At 38.0% G+C, this 27,346-nt stretch overlaps 1 protein-coding gene across 1 annotated transcript in view; it reads right to left on the bottom strand.

Annotated features, from left to right (window-relative positions):
- Window positions 1-22,533, bottom strand: part of LOC131992979 (myocyte-specific enhancer factor 2C-like) — a 34,672-nt gene extending 12,139 nt beyond the window's left edge. The window contains exons 1-4 of the mRNA XM_059358703.1: window positions 22,446-22,533; window positions 22,044-22,279; window positions 9,946-10,125; window positions 5,720-5,923 (exon numbers count right to left, since the gene is read on the bottom strand). Of these exons, the coding sequence (XP_059214686.1) occupies window positions 5,720-5,923; window positions 9,946-9,999 (258 nt within the window). The 5' untranslated portion in view covers window positions 10,000-10,125; window positions 22,044-22,279; window positions 22,446-22,533. The remainder of the gene's footprint in view (window positions 1-5,719; window positions 5,924-9,945; window positions 10,126-22,043; window positions 22,280-22,445) is intronic.
- Window positions 22,534-27,346: the final 4,813 nt, after the last annotated feature.

A 27,346-nucleotide genomic window follows, 5' to 3' on the forward strand; every position in this document is an offset into this window, starting at 1 on the left:
TGTGTTCACACCTTCCCACGGCCGCCGCTCCGGCAGCAGATGGAACTTTTTGTCCAGGATTATAGAAAACATGTTTATTTACCGGAGCTCCGAGTTTCACAGAGACACGAAGAAACAACGAGTTCACTCCACAGATCAGATTTATATCGACAGATTATACAATAATAGAGCCACGTACTGTAATTTAGTATTAAATAAAGGAAAATCAGAGACTTCAGGCCTCTAAAAGGAGAGTTTAGGAGGCTTTAGTCTCAGATTTTTTGTATTTTCTGTTCAGTAACAATATTTATTTCAGCTTCAACAAAAAAGAAATGAAAATAATAATTCTCATTATAAAAAGATATATTGTTATTTTTCTATATTATAATATTATATATATTTTGGGACATATATATATATAACTATATATAACTATATATATATATAGTTATTATAATATTATTATATAATATCGTATATATATATGTTGGGACATTAGATATAGAAGTAATATATATTATTATTTGAAGTTTTTTAAATTATTGTAAATTTAAATTTTATATATATATATATATAAAAAGAGAGAGAGAGAGAGAGGAGGAGAAAGAGGAGACGGAGGAGAGGAGAAGAGGAAGAAAAGGAGGAGGAGAGAAGGAGGAAGAGGAGGAGGAGAGAAGGAGAAGAGGAAAGAAGCAGAGGAGACAAGGAAGAGGGGGAGGAGGTTACTCAGCCTCAAGTTGCTTCTCTTTATTTTCCTCCAGCCGCTCACACACACACACACACACACACACACACAGTCATCCTCAGGCCGACCACAGTCACACACACTCTCAGCCGTCATGTCTATTTTTAGTGTGTACCAGTTATTTTTAGACCACTACCGGTTTCCAGCCATTTAGCTGGGAGGGAGCGCAGCCAACACAAAGGAACTGGACTCACTCTGCAGGCAGCGTCACTGTGGGTGTGTGTGTGCGTGTGTGCATGTGTGTGTGCCTGACTTTATTGAAAATCTGTTTCTAATCTGAAATAGCACACACACACACACACACACACACACACACACACACACACACACGCACACACACACATGCACACACACACACCCACACACAGTGCAGAGCGGGCCAAAGCAAAATAAGGTTAACAGAGTAAAAGTTGAGGAATGCAGAACTTCTCTGTTTTATAAATAGCAGCAAGGTTCCCAGGCTAAGTGAGCACAATACAATAAGCTGATAGTTATCTACACATACACCCACACACCCACACACACACACACACACACACACACACACGCTCGGGGGGCAACATGCCAACCCGCCACATGAGGAGAAAAAAAGAAAAAAAAGAAATGACCAAAACAAAGGAGCCTCTCTTCTGCTGAATTCCTGTCTGGCAGAAATCTCAGTGAGTGTTTTCACAGCTCACTATCACTCTGTTCAGCCCACTATACGCTCTATTTTACTCCTGAAGTGGATAAAAAGATATTAATTGATAAGTAAATAACAGGAGAATTCATCTGAAACTATTCTGAGCAGTTTTTGAGGAAGTTCTCAGATGCTTTACTGCAGTAAAAGTAGTAATATCACACTCTAAAATACTAAAATATATCTTAATTCTCCATACATCAACTTAACTTTTTGGGGGTAATTTTGTGTATTTTTGTCATTTTATGTCCTCTTATAGTCATTTTGTGTCTTTTTAAAAATTTTTTTTTCTTCTTTGGTAATTATGTTTCTTTTTTTGGTAATTGAATGTCTCTTTTTGGTAATTTTACGTATTTTTTGGTCAATTTCCGTCCTTTTGTCAGTTTACGTTCATTTTTGGTAATTTTGTGTCTTTTTTTGGTCATTTTTTTAACCTTAAGTTGGTATTTTGTGTCTCTTTCGATAATTTTTGGTCTTTTTTTTGTTCCCTCTGCTTCCAGTCTTTACGCTAAGCTAAACTAAGCTAACCTCCTCCTGCAGCTTCTTAGTCGCACTCAGAATAAAATCTGAGCTTCCTTCTGAATCATCAGCTGCTCGTCTCGCTCGCTGTGGCACGGCGGGCGCAACCTTGGCACCGCCAGGATGAGCCATGTGTTGTTGAATTACCCTGAGAGGTCACACACACACATACACACACACACACACACACCCACACACACACACCTCACAGTGATCCCTGTCATCATCCAATCAGAAAACAGCCTGATTCATTAGGTGTGTTGGCGTCGGATCAAAAGTTAACAGTGAAACACAAGAATCACACTGAGATCACACACACACACACACACACTGAGGTGTGTGTGAGCACGAGCTTCAACACGTTCATTAATAAACTGAAGTAAAGCTCTTTTATTTAATATTAATGTGATTTATTCTGTTAATATTTGCAGCCATCCTGCGTTCATCAGCGTGATTAAAAAGTTTATTAAAAAAGTCACATTAGCTGATAAAGTAATTCATAAATAAATTAATGTCTAATAAATAAATAAAATATGCATATAAACATACCAAAAAAAACACAAAAAATACAATTTATTATTAATTCTTTATATAAATTGATATTTCTGTTTTAAATGTATAATATAATACTGAATAATGAAATAAATCTGTGTAGCTTAATATGTGGGAAACAAATAAAATGCAAAGGTAAATTGATACATGAATAAATTAAAAAAATAAATCTAAAATACAGAAAATAATTACAAATAATATATAAATTAAATAGGGAAAAAATTAAGTAAATTATTACAAAAGTTGTATAAATAAAGAAGCAAATTGAAACAGCTGGGAACCAACTTTTCAGGTTCCAGATTCGTTTTTGGTTAAAATGCAAAACACACATTTACATTTAAAATATTTTATAGTTTCTTAGTATTATATATACTTAGTTGTTACACTAGTTTTTCTTTAAATGTTTGGGGTTTTTCACATAGATTTGCCATGTAAGCTTAGAGATATATATTTTTTTACTTTCTTATAACTTTTTTTGTGATTTTTTTTTCTTCCAACCAACATTATGCTTATCTCCAAGTGCAAATGCCCCTTTTTATAAAAATAATAAATTAACTATTTCATATATTTTTTATATTTAAGTTACGTCAGGAAATGTTCTGTTGCAGTAAAATAATAAAAAAAAATTAAAGAAGAAACCTAAAAAAATTAAATAAAATATAAACGCTATATTCTCATTAACGGAAACAAAAGCAGACAATGAAGATAAAGAGCAGCAGCGAGCGTCGGGGAGGAAACGTGTTAGCAGCAGTAAATAATCCGGCTGCTGCTTCACACTCGATACGCTGCAGAGATGAACGAGATTACGGTAACGAGATAAACGGATTCAAGAGGATTACAGGCGATTACAGAGCTTGTAAGCTCGGTTCTGACCCGCCGGCCAAGAGGCCATGAGGCGGCTCGCGTGGAGGGACAGCTCAGTACCAACACACACACACAGCCGCGACATGTGAACACGGTAAACACTGTAAACACATCAACAACATGTGAACACGGACAGGACAGTAAACACTGTAAACACCGTCAACAAACTGAACACTGATCACAGCCGTAACATGTTTCTCTGCTTCTTCTCAACATTTTTCCTCCGAACAAACCTGAATCTACGGTGGCCCTGAGAGCTCACAGCGCTGCAACTTAAGAAAACACATGCAAATACACAAAACACAAGCAGATTGAGAAAACATCTTCATCAATTTGACAACACAAGCGCAGCATTTAGAAAACTCGATCCAAAGACCACAACACAAAAACAAAAAAGCGCTGCAAGTAGACCACAACACAACAGAAGTGTTTCCAGAGGACACTTAAAAGTGATGCACACGTCTGGACGTACTTGTGATATCATCACATTATTTCATGATTATGATAATTTCACGTTGTAACGTGTTATATAGCGTTAGCCCGCTAGCGTAGCTCGCTAGCCCATATCAATCACATTGCAGTTAAACACATCAAATAAATGAATGATACATGTTTCAGTTGGTCACCAGCCTGCTAATGCTAACACGATATCGATAGGCGGCTAACGTTAGCATGCTAACAATCGGCTGCTAACGTTAGCGTGCTATCGATCGTTATATCGTGAAATTATCACAATCTTGAAATAACGTGATAATATCAAGCGTGTCCAGACGTGTGCATCACTTTTAAGTGTCCTCTGGAAATACTTCTGTTGTATTCTGGTCTATTTGCAGCGCTGTTTCTTATTGTTTGCGTTGTGGTCTTTGCAGCGCTTTTTCTAAATGCTACACTTGTGTTTTCAAATTGATGAATATGTTTTCTTAATTTGCTTGTGTTTTGAGTATTTGCATGTGTTTTCGTAAGTTGCAGCGCTGTGAGCTCTCAGGGCCACCGTATGAATCTTTTATTCTGTACGTCATAAAGCTTATAACTAGTTTACTGTGTATGTTTGAGTTATTGACTCTCAACTTTTCTTAGAGTTTACCTGCCATTACTTTAGATAGATGCCTATTATAAAATAAATAAATAAAAAATAAAGCCAGAAAGTGATGTAATGTTCAGAATAGAAAATAGCTTTCTGAGTTTACATTTATAAAGAGATAACTCACAGATTCACAAAAAAAAAAAGGAATATGAATTAAAAACATTATTGAGAAAAAAAACGGAATATTGTTTGACATTAACGTGGTAAATTTCCGAGACAAACACTTTAAAATTCTCTTAGAATGATGTTGTAAATTTATGAGAAAACCCCACACAAAATGTAAGAAAAAAACATTAAAAAATTAAATATAAAAAAGTGAGATTATTGTGGCAAATCTACGAGAAAAACACACAAAATTTATAGAGAAAAAAAATTCACAGTGAAAAAAATCTTGAATATTCTCTGAGATAAAAGCCGATATCGCAAAAATGTCAAATTTTTCCCTTCTTGTAAATTTACAACTTTAATCTTTAAAATTCAGGTAAATAAATAAACAGTCCTGTGTTTCTGCTGTTTCTGCCTCCTGACTCAGGAGAATAAGACCTGCTGCTCTCTGACCTCTGACACGCTGAGCTTAGCAGAGAGTGTGTGCGTGTGCATGTGTCCAGCAGAGTGTGTGTCTGTGTGTGTGTGTGTTCACAGAGGCACACACACACACACACACACACACTTGCCATTGTGTCCTAACTCTGTTACATAAGCGGAGTGAGAACAAGGTTCGGAGCTCTGTGGGTCACAACAACACAACACAGTTTAGTTCTTGTTTTAAAACATTAGAGTCACTTTTTGAGTGTCTGTGTGTGTGTGTGTGTGTGTGTCTGTGTCTCTGTTCGTGTGTGTGTGTGTGTGTGTGTGTGTGTCTGTGTCTGTGTGCGTGTGTCTCTGTCTGTGTGTGTGTGTGTGTCTGTCTGTCTGTCTCTCTGTGTGTTTTTGTCTCTGTGACTGTGTGTGTGTGTGTCTGTCTGTGTGTGTGTGTCTCTCTGTGTTTGTGTGTCTGTCTGTGTGTGGGTGTCTGTCTGTGTGTGTGTGTGTGTCTGTGTGTGTGTGTTTGTGTGTGTGTCTGTCTGTCTGTGTTTGTCTGTGTGTGTGTGTGTGTGTGTGTTTCTGTGTGTATGTCTGTCTGTCTGTGTGTGTGTGTGTGTGTGTGTGTGTGTGTGCGTCTCTTTCTTTCTCTCTGTCTGTCTGTGTGTGCGTGTGTCTCTTTCTCTCTGTCTGTCTCTGTGTGTGTGTTTCTGTCTATGTGTGTGTATGTGTGTCTGCGTGTGTGTGTGTGTGTGTGTGTGTGTGTGTGACTCACGTCCACGATGTCAGCGTTGGTGCGGCTCTCGTGCGGCTCGTTGTACTCGGTGTATTTCAGCAGGACCTTGTCCATGTCGGTGCTGGCGTACTGGAACAGCTTGTTGGTGCTGTTGAAGATGATGAGAGCGATCTCACAGTCACACAGCACGCTCAGCTCGTACGCCTTCTTCATCAGGCCGAACTTACGCTTGGTGAAGGTCACCTGACCGCAAACAGAGGAGGAAACGTGTCAGGGTTTAGTTTCAGGGAGCTGGAGTTAAATCTGAGGAAAGGAACATTCTGAAGCGTTGTGTGATCTGATGTTAAATCTCTCTTTTTATTCTGAACTGCTTTTAATCTATGACCAGTGATGTTGATTTCAATTGTTTGTTTCCATTTGTAAATGCATTTTTCACTGAATTTTTAACTGTAAAGCCTCTTTGAGTACCATGTAAAGCGCTAAAATGTATTATTATTATTATAATTAATAATAATAATTCTGTGTTTGAACATTTCTCTATTAACCTCAAATTATGTCAATATTTATTTTATTAAAAAACTTCAATATTCTCTTAGATTAATGTTGTAACTACAAGCAAAAAATCATGTATATTCTGAAAAAAAACCCAACATATGTAGACGTTCAGGAAGAACTCAGTACGCTCAAAGTGAAGTCGGATCAATGACAGGTATTATGGTTTTGCCAAAAATGCTATCTGTTCGAGGCCAGAAATTTCATTCTGTCCACCTGTACTGTCACTGTGCCGGAACAGGTGTGCGATTTTCGCTACACACACACACACACACACACACACACACACACTTTTTGAGGTAAAAGGGCATAGTTTAAAATCTCTGAAGAATCTCATCATAGTGTACACACACCGGCAGTAGCCCCCGTGGCCCTTTCAGAATTTCCCCAGGGGAAATTTTCTAGTTTTATATCTACCATCATGTTTGATCTTTGCTCTGTTTTTGAGTCATTCTGAGTCTGTTTTCACATTGAGTCTGAAATGAAATGTGCAATATAAATAAACTTTACTTGAGTGGAGACATTGGTTTATGATAAACATGAGTTATGTTGACTCTTTGGACTCTCTGTTTGGTTTCCAGTCGTCCGTTTGTTCCCGTAGATTTCTGCAGAATATGAAGCATCGCAGTGCAGACGGTTAAAATCAATCTGCACTTAAACAGCATCACCGACATAAATTATGTACGTAAGTAAATGCAAAGCTGACGTTCAGTGTGATGGATGACAACAGCTCAAGAGTCTGCTAATTGATTTCCAATCCTTCACTGAAACAGAAAAGAAGGCAAAGCGACGAGCCGCACCGAGCTGCAGGAAACGACCACGTGAGTTACAACTTTTATTTGCTTCATTGTCGACTAAAAATAGGTTCCACCGAACTGGATCAGGCTGCAGACAAACAGATGGATTTCAAACCGGTTTCTTGTGAAGGTCAGACGTAATAATCCCTCATTGTTCAGATAAACGGCGTGCACGCTTCTGTAAACAGAGAAGGTCAGAGGTCTGCGCTGGAAGTTTACAGCTCAGCTTTTGTTTTCTCTGTTAAATAAGTTTAATTCACCTGCAGGTTTGTTCCCCACCTCCTGTTTTTACTGGCGTTATGACCAGATGTCAGCAATTAACTTCAGAAGTTTGAGGTTATTATAACGAGCGCTACGAAAATAAAACTCAGGTTTTAGAGTTTTCCTTTTTGTGTGAGCACATTTCCACCATGAGTTCGACCGTGATGGGAAAAACGATCCTGGAAGTTGTTATAATTAGAAACATGCTCGAAATAATGACTTAATATCTCAAAAATAATGAGAAGTGGTACAAAATAATAAGAAACTTTCTTGAATTATTGACTGAGCATCTTAAGGTGAGTAGAAACTTTCCAGAAATAATGACTTATCTTGAAACACAAAGATTAAATATCTCAAAATAACTCTCGAAACACGACTTGGTATCTTAAAATGATGACCAAGTAGTCTCGAAATAATAAAAAACTTTCTTGAGTTATTGACTGAGCATCTCAAAAGAACGAGAAACTTTACAGAAATGGTTTAATATCTCAAAATACAGCAAAATTTCTCAAAAAATGATTTCGTAGCTTAAAATAATGAGAAACCTTCTAGAAAAATAATGACAAAAATGTATCAAAAAGTATCTCGAAATAATGAGAAACTTTCTTGAATTATTGACTGAGCATCTTAAATGAAGTGGAAAATTTCCAGAAAGTATGACTTAATACATTGAAATAATAAGAAACCTTCTCGAAAATAATGACTTCAGATGTTTAAATAATGAGAAACTTTCTCTAAATAATGACTTGTAATCTCAAAATAATGACATTTCTCAAAAAATTACTTAGTATGTTGAAATAATGAGAAACCTTCTAGAAAATAATGATTAATTAATGATCCTGGAGGTCATTATAATTAGGAACATGCTGGAAATAACGAGAAGTAGTTATTAAATGATTGACCAAGTATCTCAAAATAAGGAGAACATTTCCAGGAATTACTTATCTCAGAAATTATATGAAAAATGTCTCAAAAATGACTTCTCAAAAAAACGGGAAAAAAATCCAATTTTTAAGCTTTTGGTCTTTCAAAACCCCCAAAATATTCAGTTTTAAATCAAAGAAAACCAGCAAATATTAATTAAAAGTACTAATAGTTAGTTGTTGTGTCCATAAAAAGCTGACGTCATCAAATGTAATAAAACCAGCAAGTATTCAAAAAATGGTGGAAAAAAGGTGAAAAAAGGAGAGGAACTGACAGTAAATTACAGGTTACAGATGTAACTACGGCACTATGATATTTATTTTCCGGTCAAATAGAATAAAATGAGATTTATTGTTTAGTTTTTGTTGTTTTTATGGTGGAATACAACTGGGTATTTGGATTTCACTGGTATTGGTGTCATGAAATCTCAAATTTTGAGGAAAGGTTTCATTATAACTACTTAGAGGATCTTTTTCTTTTACTGGCAGAAATGTACTTCTTTACATCTTGACTTAAACAAAAGGAGCTGAAACTTATAAACACATACGCACATGCACACACACACACACACACACACACAGTCCAGCAGCAGGACTGAGAGGTCAGTGTGCTTCAGTGTTTCCCTGCTAACGGGGGTCAGGAAGCACATGTGCCTGCATTTCCTGTCATAACAGGAAGAGAGGAACCGCTCCCCCAGACCGAACTGTGTGTGTGTGTGTGTGTGTGTGTGTGTCAGCCCCATTGACAATAAGCTCTCATTACTCAGTTTTTCATATCTGTTGCTCTGAGCCTCTTGTGAGGATCACATGACGTGATGTCACCAGTCTGAGGAACTGCCGAGTGTGTGTGTGTGTGTGTGTGTGTGTGTGTGTGTGTATACATAAAGCTGCTTTTACAAAGAATTACTTTATTCAAACATATTTACAGACACGATATTTGACACCTGCATAAAAACGACGAGACAAAAAACCCTAAAAAACAAATATGTTTAGTGATTATTGTTTCTCTCTCAGGCTAAATTTTAATTGCATTTGAGTTAATAAAACTAAATTAATAAGGACTCCAATTTCTCTTTAGCGAATCCTCAAATTAAACTATTTCCTCATGAATTTAATATTTTATTACATATTGAAATTCTACCGACAGTGCACAAGCAAAATGTTGGGAGACAGTTTGAACTTTTTTGTGGTCATAGGAATGAACAGAGCCCCGCCTCCAACACTGTGTCTGTTCTCTTTATACATCAGTGTAAATTGCAAAGTGTGGGACTTATTCATTGTTCCATCAGTAAATAAACATCTGACAGTTAAATTAGTAATTTCTCGGAGGTTTTGACATTCTGATTTACAGAGTTTGATCCGTTTGGTCAGATAACATTTAGAAAGTCTAGAAGATAAAATAGTTTTATTCAGGTTCAAGGAGGTGGAAGTCTTTACTGCGCTGCTCCAAGGGAAAAACACATGCAGAAGTACTGCAGGAGATCCATCCGGAGGTTTTTATACACGGTAGTCAAACTTTTTTTGGCTTTATGCAACACTGACCAACTTTCATAAGAATGAACAGAGCCCCGCCCCAGTGTAATACACAAAATATGGGACTTATTTCAATCAGCAGCATTTATTGCATTTATTTTGGACTTATGTAGTGTTCAAGGTGCAACTCTTATGTACTCTGAGGTTTGTTCTGACATTCAAATCCACATATAAAGGTGAAAGATTTCTGTTTACTCACGTGTCTGTTCCGTTCATCCATAATCCGTGCTATCTGAATCTTTTTCCTCCCCATCTTCGCTATTTTGTTGAGTTTTTCCTCTTCTTCCACAATCTTCTTCTTCTTCTTCTTCTCTGGCTCCTCTGATTGACTTCCAGGTGCTTACAAATGTTCACTTTCCAATCCCAAACCTGCTGGTTCCTGCACACACAAAAACACACATAACAGATTAATGAACTGTGTCACACCTGAGGAGGTGGCGTGTCAAAGTTTAAGTAACTTTCTCTAAAGATTGAGAAATTTTCTCAAAATAATGACAAACTTTCTCTAAATATTGAGAAACTTTCTCTAAATAATGACAAACTTTCTCTAAATATTGAGAAACTTTCTTTAAATAATGACAAACTTTCTCTAAATATTGAGAAACTTTCTCTAAATAATGACAAACTTTCTCTAAATATTGAGAAACTTTCTAAATAATGAGAAACTTTCTCTAAATAATGACAAACTTTCTCTAAATGAGGAACTTTTCTCTAAATAATGAGACATTTTCTCTAAATACTGAGGAACTTTCTCTACTTTATCTAAATAATGAGAAACTTTCCCTAAATGAGAAACTTTTCTCTAAATAATGAGACATTTTCTCTAAATACTGAGGAAGTTTCTCTAAATACTGAGAAACTTTCTCTAAATAATGAGAATTTTTCTCTAAATAATACATTTTCTCTAAATACTGAGAAACTTTCTCTAAATACTGAGGAACTTTCTCTAAATACTGAGAAACTTTCTCTAAATAATGAGAATTTTTCTCAAAATGAGAAACTTTTCTCTAAATAATGAGACATTTTCTCTATATAATGAGAAACTTTCTCAAAATATTAAGAAACATTTCTTTAATTTATAAGAAACTTTCTCGAAATAATGAGAATTTTTCTCAAAATAATGAGAAACTTTCTCTAAAACCTGCTGCTTCCTGCGCGCACACACACACACACACACACACACACAGAGCAGGTCAATGAAGTGTGTCACACCTGAGGAGGTGGCGTGTCAAACGACAAAAACATTGCAAAACCAAAGAGAAACAGAAACATGTATGAACAACACATTTAATTAGTAAAAGGAGGATGGCGTGCTAGTGGTGGCGTGCAGGGTTTAAAGGCGGTGCACGCACAGACAGGCAGCGTCCGTCCGCTCGCTGCTGCAGGATCCCCATGACACGCTCACAAACCTCCGCCCAGGCTTCCTCGGGGGTTTACTGCACGCTCCGTAGGAAGTGAAAAAAACGGCGCGTCACAATGCAAATAATAAGGAGTGATGAGCTCGCCGCCATCACAAAAACATCTGGAGGGTTTTTCACAAACCACAACTGAAGACAGGGTTGTGTTTTTACTGCGCGGCGGGTGGAGCTCAGACCCACGGTGGGGCAATAAAAGTTAATTCTTAGAGGACAAAAGATGCAGAATAATGTGATTCACAGAAAGAGAAGCATAAAACAGGAAACATAAAACAGGATAGAGAGGCAATTTAAGAGATTTAAACTAATAGGAAATTTAAAAAATATACTTGAATTACTGTTAATTAAGGCTATTTTAAAAGTTCTGGTGGTGAAGCAAGGACCAAAAGGAAGATCATAGGAGCAGAAAAAAACACGCATTAAATGTAGACTGATATATAACTAAAACTATAACTTATTAAGACAAATAAAGCTTAGTTAAGGAACATAACTTCTAATTAGTTGCAGTACAAACAACCAGTGGAGGGGCATTGTTTTTTCAAACTTGAATTTGAACTTGATAAAGAGCTTAAAAAACGTATAATAGGCTGAAACTTTTTTTTCTGTTTCCTGAAGATATTTTAGTGCATGGACTCGTGACTGTGTTGTTTTCAGTGCATGTTCGATCAAATGTTTATGTGCATATTTGCAGCTTCAGAGGAAAATATGCTGCTAAATGACACCATGCATCAGAACCAAAAACTATGCAACAGACATTATTGTTGGATTCTTAAAGTTCCAACAGTCAATGAATGAATTATGTGTGAAGAAAGCTCAGTCAATTCATATTTAAAAATTCACAAAAAAATAAAGCGTTTGCACTAACCAGATCTTGTTAAAAACATTAAATTCTGCTCCTCAGAGACACTGAGAAGACATGATTGATTATGCTGAGACCAACGGTCACGTGACAAATATTCACTGGAAATCTGTTTACACAGAGCTGAGAGGAGAGGACAGGAGAGGCTGTTTACACAGAGCAGAAGGGAGAGGACAGGAGAGGCTGTTTACACAGAGCAGAGAGGAGAGGACAGGAGAGGTTGTTTACACAGAGCAGAGAGGAGAGGACAGGAGAGACTGCAAACATGGCAGTACTTCAATATGTAAAATATGTGGAGAAAACTGTGTTTTTCTGGTTTCTGTCATTCTAAATGTGTTATTCTGCAGTAAGACATGTTCGAGTTCTGATTGTGCTGATTCCATAGAGCTGTAGGACTTATAGATTTATATAGATTTTATATGTTGCAGTTAAAAACAAGGACACAGGGAGGAAAATGTGACACACGGACTAGAAGAGCACACAGAGGAAAAAGTGTGTTGCAGGGACAGATTAAAGCTGAAACCTGTGCAGGACTGTCAGCACTCAGCGTCTGCATGTGTGTGTGTGTGTGTGTGTGTGTGTGTGTGTGTGCCATGTGACCCGTGTGTTGCTCCTCAGGTGGAGCTTAAGAGCTCGGGTCGCCAAGTTAACTAGATGTTCACACACACTGAGACAGACGCCAACAAACACACAAACACACACTCACACTCACACACACACACACACACACACGGCAGGTTTTCTTGGCATCTCTCTGTCATCGCAGCAGGTGAAGAAAAGGAGAAGACAAAGACGTCCTCGCTGCCAGGCGGTGCCCGGCCTCGGGCTCACGAGAGGAAACGGAGAATGAAATTGGGATTCGAAGACGTAAAAGGATGACGGAGGAGAAGCTGCTTTGAGTTACTGCAGTTCTTTAAATGATGCTCCTCATCATCATAAATATAACACGAATAATCTGTTTTGACAAAGGAGACATTCATAAAAGTCTCATTCTGTTTGAAGAACAGTCCAAAACACAAAAAAGATTCAGCTTATTGTGACGTAAAACGAGAAAAAGAAGCAAAAATTACTACTAAACTAAACGACTAACTATGTCCTATGATTATTAAACGATGCTGTTTGTAGTCGAGTCCAAGTCAGTCTCGAGTCCTCAGTGTTCGAGTCTAAGTCACCAAAGAAAAGCCAGAGTCAAGTCAGAGTCATCAACACCTGAGTTTGAGTCAGAGTCCCGAGACCTCAGTGTTCAAGTCTGAGTCCAAGTCTCCAAGAAGAGTCCAAGTCCAAGTCATCAATACCTTAGTTAAAGTTAAAGTTAAACTCCCCAGTGTTTAAGTCCAAGTCACCAAGAAGAGTCTGAGTCAAGTCATGTTAGTTCAAGTTTTCCAGAGTTTGAGTTTTCACCAGTTTTCAAGTCTGAGTCAGGGTCACCAAAGAAGAGTACAGTTGAGTCCCACGTCCCCAGTGTTCAAGTTGGAGTCCAAGTCGGAGTCACCAAGAAGTGTCTAGGCCAAGTCATCAATCAAGTCTCCAGTGTTTAAATTTAGAGTATGAGTTTGAGTCTTCGATACCGATTTAAGTCGAGGTCTGAATCACCAAAGAAGAGCACAGTCGAGTCAGAGTCTAGTCATCAATACCTGAGTTTAAGTCCATGTCCCAAGTCCTCAGTGTACAAGTCAGAGTGACCAAGAAGAGACGCGGTCAAGTCATCATTACCTGAGTTTGAGTGCAAGTCCATGTTCTGAGTCCCAGAGTTCAAAGTCAGAGTCCGAGTCTGAGTCTCCAGTGTTCAAGTCCAAGTCACCAAGAAGAGTCTGAGATGAGTCGTCAATACCTGTTCAAGTCCAGAGTCCCAAGTTTTCAAGTCAGAGTCAGAGTCACCAAAGAAGAGCCCGAGTCAAGTCCAAGTCATCAATACCTGACTTTGAGTCTGCATCCCAATGTGTTCGAGTCCAAGTCACCAAAGAGCCCCAACTGAGTTTGAGTCTAAGTCCCCAGTGTTTAAGTCCAAGTCAACAAGAAGAGTTCCAGTCGATTCCAAAACATCAATACCTGACTTAGAGTCTGCATCCACAGTGTTAGAGTCCGTGTCTAGGTTAACAAAGAGCCCCAATTGAGTCCAAGTCGAGTTATCAATAATTGAGTTCTAGTTTAGTTTAGTTTAAGTCCTGGGTCCCAAGTGTTTTAGTCTGAGTCACCAAGAAGAGACTGAATTGAGTCATCTTTACCCGAGTCTGAGTCCCAAGTCCTCAGTGATTAAGTCAGAGTCCGTGTCAGAGTCACCAAAGAAGAGCCCAAACTGAGTTAGAGTCAAGTCATTAATACCTGAGTTTGAGTTTAAGTCCCGAGTCCCCAGTGTTCAAGTCCGAGTTTAAGTCTGAGTCACCAAGAAGAGCCGGGGTCAAGTCATCGATACCTGAGTTTGAGTCACACGTTATAAATGTACCAGCCCAAGTCTGTTTCAACTCATGAGTCCTGAAAATCGTGCTGTGAGTCCGAGTCATCAGAGTCCAAGCCGTGTCTTGAGTACCGAAAACTAGGTCTAGAATTTATTGTTGTTGTTTTTTTCCTTTTTTAAAAGTTTTGTTTGTTTTTTTCTTGTTAAACTGTTTTGTTAGTTTGTGGAAAAACACATATTTTAATACTAAATATATTCAACCCTATCTCCGGTTTTACTTGTTCCGTCGTCATCGAAGACAAACTGGCCTCATGGAGTTTGAAGCAGAACTTTAGAAACAAGCTGCTGAAGGTTTTAACGTTGAAGTAATCGATTAATCACTATCTGCAGCCTAATGAACCTCCTCTCCTGTTTTCTGCAGCAGGAATGAATAAAAAAGAGCTGTCAGCTTCCCTGACATCAAGCAGTAATTAACATGTTTTGTCACAACACATGAAACGCTGTGATTAACGGTATCAGGAGCGTCTGCGGCGAGCAGCAACACGCCGGCCAGAGAGAGCTACAGGAATATCTGGAGTCTGAGTCACTCTACCTCTCAGCTCAGGGATCAACAACACGGTTTAAATTTAGAGCGCTCGGCACACTCAGCGTGTCGTCGTGAGAAAAAGGGAATTTTAGGCCAAACTGAAGATTGCATAAAACAATAAAACCCTGAGCGTGTGCCGTGTATCTGTAGGTGTGATTTACTGCAGCGCTTGATCTTTTCCAGGATGACAGCAAATCTCCACCCAGCTCACCCTCACGCGCACAAACCTTCCCGGCTATTTATAGGCTCAGTGTAAAGCAGAAGGACTCCAAAAATAAAAGACTGAACTTTTTACCCCAAACAACAATACGACTGGTTTCTGGTTCACAGACAGAGAGAGACTGTTGAGCGGAGAGATGGAAATCAGCCATCTCACGCAGTCCTCAGCTGCTCCCTCGCTCGCTCTCTCTCTCTCCTCTCGCCAATTATTTTCCAACACGCCGAACCTCACGGAGACAGCGTGTGTGTTTATGCATATGTGCTGCTGTACATTTAATTTGTGTGTGAGCAGCAGAGAGCTAATGGGGGACATGTGGCGGTGCCCTTGTGTTCCTTGGCAGGACACTCTGCATGTCTCTGTGGGGGAGGAGGAGGAGGTGAGGAGGAGGAGGAGGTGAGGAGGGTGAGGAGGGTGAGGGGTGTCAGGCGCGGCTGCTCCGGGCCGACAGACCCGACTTCCAGGAAGCCCCATGTTTAGACTGTTTACCTGCAACTGTAAATCAGTCTTTAAAAGCAGCTTCTGTCTAATGGAACGAGGCTAACTGAAGTTATCAAGCTGTATAGAGCAAGTACAGGTTCATTATTTACTACTTTCTGGTTTAGTTATTATTGTTATTTGTTATTTGATTCTATAAAACAGGGCTGTGACGTCATGATTGACAGCTGGAACTAGCCTGAGTCCGAGTCCAAGTCACCAAAGAGCCCAAATGGATTTTGAGTCTAAGTCCCAGGTCCCCAGCGTTTAAGTCTAAGTCACCAAAGAGTCTGAGTCAAGTCCAAGTCACCAAAGAGTCCAAATTGAGTCTGAGTCGAGTCATCACTACCTGAGTTTGAGTCCCCAGTGTTCAAGTTTAAGTCAGAGTCACCAAGAAGAGTCTGAGTTGGCTGTGAGTCTGTTTCAAGTCAACAATCCTGAAAATCGAGCTTTGAGTCCGAGCCCAAACAACTTTAAATCAGAGAATAAAGAAAGCAGCTTCTGTCTAACTGAATGAAGCTAATTGAGGTTAACAAGCTATAAAAGAGCAAGTACAAGTTCATTGTTTACTCTTTTTCTTTCTGGTTTTAATTAGTTAATTGATATGATATAAAACAGGGCTGTGACGTCATGATTGACAGCTGGAACTAGCCTGAGTCCGAGTCCAAGTCACCAAAGAGCCCACATGGATTTTGAGTCCAAGTCCCAGGTCCCCAGCGTTTAAGTCTAAGTCACCAAGAGTCCGAGTCAAGCCCAAGTCACCAAAGAGTCCAAATTGAGTCTGAGTCGAGTCATCAATACCTGAGTTCGAGTCCCGAGTCCCCAGTGTTCAAGTTTAAGTCAGAGTCACCAAGAAGAGTCTGAGTTGGCTGTGAGTCTGTTTCAAGTCAACAGTCCTGAAAATCGTGCTTTGAGTCCGAGCCCCGGCAACTTTAAATTAGTCTTTAAGAGAATAAAAAAAGCAGCTTCTGTCTAACTGAATGAAGCTAATTGAGGTTATCAAGCTATAAAAGAGCAAGTACAAGTTCATTGTTTACTCTTTTTCTTTCTGGTTTTAATTCGTTATTTGATATGATATAAAACAGGGCTGTGACGTCATGACTGACAGCTATCACTAGCCCGAGTCCGAGTCCAACTCACCAAAGAGCCAGAATTGATTTTGAGTCTAAGTCCCGAGTCCTCAGTGTTTAAGTTTGAGTCACCAAGAGACTGAGTCGAGTCCAAGTCAGCAAATCATCAATACCTGAGTTCAAGTCCCGAGTCCCCAGTGTTCATGTTTAAGTCAGAGTCACCAAGAAGAGCCTCAGTTGAGTCATCAATATCTAAGTTCAAGTCTGCATCCCCAGTGGAGTCCTAGTCAAAGTCACCAAAGAGCCCGAATTGAGCGTGAGTCCAAGTCCACGTCCTTGTGCACCAGGATACATGAGTCAGAGTCATCAGAGTGCGAGTCTGTTTCAAGTCACGAGTCCTGAAAATCACGCTTTAAGTCTTTAGGGGGTATAAAAAAAAGCAGCTTCTGTCTCACTGAAGGAAGCTAACTGAAGTTATCAAGCTATAAAAGAGCAAGTTAATGTTCAGCAGTTTGGGATTATTCCTTTTCTTTCTTTCTCGTTTTAATAAGTTATCCGATGTGATATCAACGGTGCTGCGATGTCATGATTGACAGCTGGAACTAGCTCCTTTTACTGACATTTCAAACCGTGATATTTTCGACTCTGGGACGTTCAGACCAATACTCCTTTACCACCAACGTGAACCTAGTTCTAGTTCTCATACCAGTGCTGGTTCCCAGTTAGTTCAACTTGCGAACCTTTCTGCTTTTCCACAGGCTCGAGAGCCACGTCATTACGTCTCCGTATATGTCTCCGCAAGAATAATAACAATAATGGCAGACTGCAACATCTCTCTACAAATGTTGCTCCTGGCTTTGCGACATAGTCACCAACACAATGTACCAGTTGTGTTGCTGACTATGTTGCAAAGCCAAGAGCAACATTTGTTCTACTTGTCTTGATCGCTTTGGACAGAGATTACATTCCTATTAACACTAAGCGTAACATGTTAATCTTAAAACTATGTAAGGCAAACACTAGCCCATATCGATCACATTAAAGTTAAACAAATTAAATGAATGACACACGTTTTAGTTGGTCTTGTTGGTCACAATAACCCCAGCACCTGACGTAAGTAACCCTTATCAGGACAGTAAATAATCCCAATCCAAATCTTTTAATACTTGATATTAACGTCCAATCCCCACTAGACACGTTTTCACCGGGTGGCAACCTCCGACTGACCAGTGAAGCAAACCTGGAAGAGCAATAAGACTGCATTCCTACAAAAATTCCAGCAGGGTTCGCTAACGGCAGATGCAAATGCACTCCGGTCTTAAAGTGAGACAACTTCTCCCCTCATTTATTAGCTCAGAATAAATTCTGGTGGCAACATTATGATTTCAATCTCTAGTTTCAAGTCTTCTTCAAGACAATGTGATGTTAATGTGTAAATAATGATCCCAGTTAGAAGAAAATTGATGATAAAGCAGGGTATGATTTGGTGCCTGGTTACCTTTGATACCTTTGATAAAATGTACTGTTCTGAGTTCAGTTGGACTAAAAGACTCCAAGAATTTGCTGTTCAGTTTGTAACAAACATCTAGTTTATGTTTGATAAACCCGTCCTCGGTCCTCCACAGTCCAGATCTGGTCTCCCCTGGTTTCAACAAACAAAGATGGAGACAGACGTAACGGCGATGTTGATGCTTCATTATTTATATAAAGTCTGTTTTTTTACACGGATATTTGTGTGATTACTGTCTTGCTGGCAGTAAGTCTGATCTGATACTTCTATTCACCTAAATATTGTTTAAATATCAGACTGGTCTCCCCTCAAAAACATCGATGCAGGGCGTTTGTACGGGCAGTTAAATATGACTCACATTTACGCTTTAGACTATCCTCCAACACCCTGCTGACATAGTTATGATTGATGGTGATGCAGAGTTTAAATGACTAACTAATGGGTAACTTACGTAACTGCTTCACTTCCAGCATTAACATAATTTATTTCCTGTTGAAACTGTCTTTTAGAGCCTAACCAGGAAGCTTTTTTGCAGTTTTGTAGCTTAAATTCACTGAAACTGCAGAACCAGCTCAGGACGTCTCCAGCAAAAAGTCCATTGAGTGGATTAGTTGACGGAAATAAACTGGAACCAACTGGATGTGTCTACATCAAACGTGTTATCTGGAAAGAGGTTAGCAATGTTGTAAAGCGTATAATTTAAGTTTAATGTAAAGTCTTGGTACAGTGCGGCCACTGAAAAGAAACTTCTGTGCTTCGGTCCTGCAGGCTGCAGCCTTAAACAAAGCATGTTGTGAAGCGTCTTTATTACTGTGCTATAAAGCATGACATGCATTAAACGGAGAACAGTTGGAGCGGTGGTCAAGTTCAACACTTCTTCTGTGGAGCGTTTGTGGTGGGACGCATCAGCAGTTTATAGATTACAGAAATCCCCTCAGTGATAAAAAAACGGGGCTTTTCTAGTGAACAGCTGATTCTCAAACACCTGTTTGTTGTCATGAAAAGTGTATAAAGTGCATGTTTGGATGCATCATATGAGGCCGAGCCCTGTGTCAGCACAGTTCAAAGAGTTTAATCAACTCTGAAAAACAAATACGAGCTAAATTAAAGTCCTTTAAACGTGTCGGATGTCGAGGGGAGGTAACTGGATCTAATGTCTGCGGTTTGGTGAGGGATGCCCCTCTAAAAGCAGTGAATGAGTCACTGTGGGCCACAGACGCCGCACCACATGCTCAGCATACGTGGATGATATCATACTTGCAACATCTTTACAGGATACAGCTTCTCTCTTTCTGCATGAGGTGACTCTGAGTCAAAAATCACACTGCTTTTCCGCGTCATAACTCAGACAAACCTGAACACGCAGGCATGAAAACATATTGATATAATCAGTGTCACGTACACTTTCCGAGGTGATCATTATCGCCGAAGTCCAGGCAGAATGAACACAGGTTAGGGAAGGTTTTCTTCATCAACAAACAAATCCAGTAATATTTATCTTTACATCCATAAGTACACCACAAACAGGAGCTGCTAACAGCTAATTCTGCATACTTTTAATGGAGCCAATTGGAAATATAGGCTTAAAGTCTCTGCTTGTCACTTCAAATCAACACTCCAACAGTTTAGTTTTGTACTTCCACGAACCAGGAGGACTGAAGAAACAGATTCAACAAAATTCAGGGTTCAAATGTCCGTTTTTCATGAATAAATGTCCAGAAATCATGAGAAATACTCTCCTTATACCTACAGAACTTGCCTGAGAATTATCACGAATTCTAGGTTTTTCCTCTGTACTAAAGTAACCCAGTGATATCTGTCCGTACATCTATGAGTACACTGCAAACAGGAGCTGCTAACAGATAATTCTGCACACTTTTAAACGTTCTAATTTGTTAATAATAGGCCAAAAAACCAGGGCTCACAGCATATTTCATGAGCTTTTACGGAGTCTGACTCTCCAGATGGCTTTCAGTTTTTTCTGTTGTCACAAAAAAGTCAAATTTCACACAGCGTAAGGATACAAAACTCACTCAACTTTTGCTGAAATTGACTGAAGGTCTGACCTGGAAACCCTCTGCATCTACAACAACCTGGTACTTGTTATTAATGTGATGGTATACACCAAAAAGTGATCATCATCACGTTTGTTTGATCCAAAATTAGCCGACAAATGGTGTACATAACATCACAGCCTGACAAGAATAATATAGTAGAAAATAGGTATTATTTCAAGAGTTTCGGGACGATTTAACCCTGACAGTCGGAGAAATGTAGTGTGAACTCTCGGTCAGAACTTTTTTGGTCCCAATTATCTGGTAATGGGAGCGATTTGCAGATCCGAAAGTCTTAATCCAAGCTGTTTGGTTGTAAATTGGTCAAGACAACCTTCAATATATGTAAAGAACAGTCGGGATGGAGCACCACATCTTAGACTTTCATATATGAACCCCACCATCCCGCCAACGGGACTGAAAAGTATGTTTTTAACGACATATTTCAACTTTGCTTAGACTCTCATGAACAACAAGCTGAAAACAGCTTCAAGATGCTGAGAGACCGAGAAAAACATCAAATATTCCCAAGTGGAACCAAAAACTGAACCTGTTGTGGGTAAATATTTGGTATTTTCTGCTAAAACACGAATAATAACAACTAGTAGATGCATTATTTGGTCTAAAACATGTGAGGAAATAATGAAAACCATAAATAAACAACAAATATTCATAAGTGGAACCAAAAACTGAACCTGTAGTGGGTAAATATTTGGTATTTTCTGCTAAAACATGAATAATAACAACTAAAAGATGCATTATTTGATCTAAAACATGTGAGGAAATAATGAAAACCATAAATAAACAAAAAATATTCATAACTGGAACCAAAAGCTGAAGCTGTAGCCAGTAAATATTTGGTATTTTCCTGCTTAAAACATGAGTAATAACAAATAATGGATGCATCATTTGGTCTAAAACATGGGAGGAAATAATGAAACCATAAATAAACAACAAATATTCATAACTGGAACCAAAAACTGAAACTGTAGCCAGTAAATACTTGGTATTTTCTTGCTTAAAACGTGAGTAATAACAACTAATAGATGCAGTATTTGGTCTAAAACATGTGATGAAATAATGAAACCATAAATAAACAACAAATATTCATAACTGGAACCAAAAACTGAAACTGTAGCCAGTAAATACTTGGTATTTTCTTGCTTAAAACATGAGTAATAACAACTAATTGATGCATCATTTGGTCTAAAACATGGGAGGAAATAATGAAACCATAAATAAACAAGAAATATTCGCATTTTGAACCAAACAGAAGGACTGATGTTGAACATTTTCTGTCACTTCAGCTCCAGTTTACAGTCCACTTGCAATGTAAACACATGAATCTGTGTGATTATAGATAATCTAGTAATAGTCATTTAGGAAGACAGTCAGCAGCATATTTCAGCCCTCTTTCCTCAACACAACTTTCCTTTTGGAACTATTTTTAGATCATAAAACATGTGGCTGTTTGCTGTAACAGGGTCAACCTGTTACCTCCTGACACCAAATAAATAAATAAAAACTGGTCCTGCATGCCAGAGTGTTGAATGGGCACCCAAAAATTCCTGCCCTGACTCCGGCCCTGGCTGCTAGAATCGCCCACAACTCCTTTCAGATGTCGATATAACCGCTAAAAGACAAAAACAGCCCTGAACAGAAAATATAATAAACTTTCTCCGCCTATAAGACCAGTTTTGTGTCAGTTTCTTACCGCGCGCTGCTGCAGAAAACAACTTTTATTCCTCACATGGCACGACGCACAAACTTCCCGACTGTTCTCACGCACTCTCTGCCGGGAGAAGAAGTCCGGACAGCGGCTCCACACGCAGCTCAAAGCCCGGGAACAGAGCTCCAGCTCCGGGGCAGCGGAAGAACCGTTAACAGCCGAGCCGGGAGACACGGAGAGGACACGGAGAGGACACCGGGACAAGTTCTGCAGAGTCTCTGCTGCGAGGAGAGGACAGGAGCAGATCCACAGCTGAGGAGGATTATCCCGCTCCTGTTTGTTTCCTGTTGTTTGTGGCGTGTCAAGCCCGCACGCGCCGCATCACACACACACACACACACACTTACAGTAACAGTACACGCGCACACACACACGTGCACAGCTTACCTCTGCGCTCAGCTCTGCATGTCTCTGTGTCTCTGCGTGTCTCCGTCCAGCGGTTCAGTCCATCGGCGTGTCTCCGGGAGCACCTGGACGTCACAAACACACACACACACACACACACCCACACACACACGTGCAAGTACGCATGCACGCGCACAAGACACACGAAGGAAACAGAAGGATATTTTTAGAAACACGTTTTGTTTCTGAATAAATTAAAGTTAATCAACAAGAAACACATTTAAAACAAGTTTATGTTTATTATGTTTTATTTCAGTTTTCAACAGGTCCATGCTCCAAACTGTGAGAATACTCCTCATCATTTATTGTATTGACTGCCCCTCAGTGGACACTCATGAAGCTGCACGTTTACTTTTGGTTTATTTGTCTTTAGGGGAATTTATCTCGGATATAAAGGCTGCTGCATACAAATACAATGCAATTATAGTGCAGTAAAGTGCAGAACTCATTCAATAATGTTGCACCAAACAGTTATTTTTATCATTGATTTAATTGATGATTATTTTCTTGGTTCATTTAGGAAATTATTTGGTATAGAATGTGTCAGAAAAAAGTGAAAATATGGCGGAAAAAGTCTCCAAGAGTCTCAAGTGGACGTTTAAAATGTAAATATTTTATGTTAAAAAAAAAGATTAAAAAAATGATATAACCCTCCTGTTATGTTGCGTGTCAAATTGACCATTGATTTTTTTTTTAGAAATCAATGTCATATAAACTATTGTATTTTATATGTAGGTCTTTCCAATGTACAAAAAAAAAGTTTTAACGTGCATTTTTTTTTATGAGAAATTAGTGAATTATCCTCATTGGACCTGATATGTGAGAGGGAAAGAACACCGTTGCACTAAATATTAATTGAAATGGTCAGTAATGGAGTTTAGAATGAAATATAAACAATGTTTATTGGGATTTTTTAGTTTCTGACACTTAAACATTATGCTGTTCCTGAAAAACGAACATAACAGGAGGGTTAAATAAATAAATGCTTTATTATTTGGGGTGAACCCAAAGAAATTAAATGTATTATTGAAGAATATGAAGAAAAACAGCAAATATTCACATTTGTGATCGAACCTGAAGCCATAGCCAAATCTTTGCTTCTTATTTTTGCTCAAAAAGTAACAAAATTATTTATTGATTAGTATTTGGTTCAAAATATGTCAAAAAAAATATAAAAAAGGTTTCAATGTGACGTCTTCAAATGAGTGTCAAACAGTCTGAAACCCAAAGAAATACAGTTTATTACAAAGGAAAACAACAAATATTTACATTTGGAATCTAACCTAAAGCCATAGCCATTTCTTTGTTTCTTTTTTTTTTTTGCTCAAAAAAGTACTTTAATGATTAATTGATATTTAGTTTAAAATGTGTCAAAAAAATATGAAAATGTCTGTTTTTGTCTGTCCAACAGTTCAAAACCCAAAGAAATTCAGTTTATTAATACAAAAGAAAAACAACAAATATTCCCATTTGGAATCAAAATTCATCAACTTGACTCACATGTTCTGTCAAACATATGATCAGTCCACTTGTAATGTGAACACATCCATCTATAAATAATCTTTTTTTTTTTGAAGTCGTTATAAATTAGTGTAAAGTTGAATTTTGCAGCATTTTCATGACATCAGCTGCTGGAAAGCTCTAATGAGACTGAATAGAAACAGTTTTTGTTGTTGTAAAACCAAAACCAAGAAGCTGAAAGCAGCTAAAGGCAGACGGAGCTGAGACGAACTGTCGAGTTTGTTTGTTTGTTTGTTTGGCATTTGAGCCTCAGAACAAACAGTCAACAGTCATTTGATCCATTAGAAATATTGATTACTGCAGCAGCTTTAATGACGACGCGTCTACATGTAATAAAACACATGAGCTCATCTATAAGTAATCCCTCAGTAACATTAATACTGCAGCAGCTTTATATATGTTAATATTTAATATATTTAATATTCAACTCTGTCAGGAAACAGGAAACATGTCCAACAGCAGTTGAGAGTAACAAGAAGAATAACATTAAAAAATAAATAAATAAATACAAATAAAAAATAAATAAATAATAATAATAAATTAAATTAAAAAATAAATACATTTATATATATATTGTTATACAGTATTTATTTTCACTTAAATAAATGGTTTCAATAAAACTACTGTCATATCTGGCTTTGACCGAACATTTGCTCTCACTTTACAATAAAAATATTGTATATTGATATTCAGCCTTAATATATGGGATATTACTTTTGCGTCCATATCGCCCAGCCCTAGTTTTATTCCCGCTGTTACATTATATTACATTTTTACAGTAATTTACAGTTTTACATTCAAATCTACTTGAGGCCACGCCCCTACTATACAGACCACGCCTGTCAGCGAAGCCACGCCCCCCATGACTGCGGCCACGCCCCTTGCATGCACTGTGCATTCCTCCATCACATGTTCAACTCATTTACATGTTGAATGGGACTTTTGGGGGGATTTTTTGGGTAATTTTACTTACTTGAAGGATGTCTGCTGTATGACAAAACACAATGTTTATGTTTGGATATGATACAGTTTGTTTAAATTACCCCAAAGTCCAGTTAATTCTCATAGATTTCCATGGAAGGTTTCCGATTTGGAATATTTCCAAGATTCCCCAGCTTAACTTCACCAGAAAAGTTTCTGGAAGTTTACCAGAAATGTATAACGATTAATTTCTACCATTGCACTACCTGTACACGTTTTTTACCAACCTGACCTTGTGCATATTTTTTCTAATGTCTTTTTTCTCTTTGTTGCTATTTTCAATATAATATTTGTATATTTGTATTTCTGTATTTTTGTACGAGAGAGCAACAAACCGGAGTCAATTTCTTAGTATGTGCAGACACAGCGGGCCAATAGAGATGATTCTGATTCTGATTTTACCTGATATTTTCCACTCCTTTGCAACCCTAATTCCCACCTTAAAAATATCAGCAATAATTATGATCTGCCGTTAAAGTTCAATAAGAGACTGCTCAGATCCTCCCACCTTCAAAATTTGTCAAAATCCACCTGTTCAAATCTGCTTTTAATGTGTGACCAGTGTCGTTGATTTTGATAGTTTGTTCTTATTTGTAACTGCATTTTCACTTTTTTAACTGTAAAGCTAATTTGAGTACCATGTAAAATCATTATTATTAATAAGGGAAAGTTTAAAACAAAACTAGCAGCAATGCATTACGGGATATCTTGTGTTAAGTCTCATCACCAGCATACTTATGAAATTCACGATTATTGAGTAAACATCCAGACATTTCTCACATACACAAATGATCAAACTAAGCCAGTGAAAGAAAATGACATGAGTCCCGACACAGCCTCAAACTACAGCCTGAAACTAAATAAATGGAAGAAAGAATTGACAGACAGTCCAGATTTACTGAGAACATATGCAATATGAGAACACAGTTTTGACTTAGCAACCAGCTAATGTCATTTCCTCTTGACGGTTTGAATGCAAAGCAGAAAAAAAATCCCTCAAATGGTTGTATTTCTCTGAATTTGTCCAAAAACTCCTACAGTTTTCCAGACTTGCATCCACCTGATAAATATCATTATGGGTCCTTAAAAAGTCGTTAAAAAGTTTTTGAAAACCTTGTGGCCGCTCTGGAAGTTAAAGTTGTCATGTAACTGTAGTGTAGTTCAATTATAATATTTTACTTCTGATTTAAAAGTCATAAAAGATAAGAAGTGGTGTCTCATTGCACATGCAATCATGGAAAAAATTAGATCCTTGTTTTCTTCAATTTCTTATTTATTTTAATGGCTGGTACAACTAAAGGTCTATTTGTTTGGACGAATATAATGATAACAACAAAAATAGCTATTAAGAGTTTAATTTAGGAGCTGATATCTTGAGATTTAACATGGTTTTCTTGATAATGATTTTGGTTATTATCAAGAAGACCATGGAAAATGGCTAGATATCAGCTATTAGGTATACTAGATACTAGACATTAAAATGAACGAGAAATTGAAGAAAACAATGGTTTTATCATGTTTTTTCCACGACTGTATTTATATATTCTTTATCTTTATTCTATATCATTTTTATTATTCTATTTTTATAATCTGTTTTTACTTTGTACTTGTGCTGCTGCAACACTTGAATTCCCCCCATGGAGGATCAATAAAGGAATATCTTATCTTATCTTGTTAAATTATGATTAGATTATCTTTTGCTGAACCAAGCAACATAAACTTTTGTTTGCAGAAGAAAAAAACATTTCTGCAAAAATCCACAGGAGAAAAATCCTGTTAGCTTTTTGTCAAAGCGATGCTAACATCTATTCGTCCTCCCTGCAGCTTGTTTCTGCTGCCACCAAGTGGCCAAAAAGGGAACATGAAAAAATATTTAATTCCTAAAAACAAACCTCCAACTTCGAGACTTTTTCTGCTGCCTAGTAACCATGTTATCTCCTTCAACAATATCCAATATACGGTCGATTTTTGGTGATTTTTTAAAAGAAAACATACTTTTCAAACCCCCTCCACAGTTCTGTGTTTACAGCTTGTTTCTGCTGCCACCAAGTGGTTAAAAAGGGAACATATAAATTCCTAAAAACGAACCTGCAATTTCAACACTTTTTCTGCTGTCTAGTAAACATGTTCTCTCCTCCCGCCGTTTTCAGAGGATTTAGTGTTCAGTGCATAAAAGTTCCAAAAATCCTGTTAGCTATTTGTCGAGGTGATGCTAACTTCTGTTTACAGCTCGTTTCTGCTGCCACCAAGTGGCCAAAAAGGGGAATAAACAACATGCCTGAATTCCTAAAAACTAAAACCACCAGCTTCAACACTTTTTCTGCCGTCTAGTAAACATGTTCTCTCCTTCAACAATATCCAATATACGGTCGATTTTTGGT

Source organism: Centropristis striata, chromosome 19, assembly GCF_030273125.1.
Source record: "Centropristis striata isolate RG_2023a ecotype Rhode Island chromosome 19, C.striata_1.0, whole genome shotgun sequence".
NCBI classification, from domain to species: Eukaryota; Metazoa; Chordata; class Actinopteri; order Perciformes; family Serranidae; genus Centropristis; species Centropristis striata.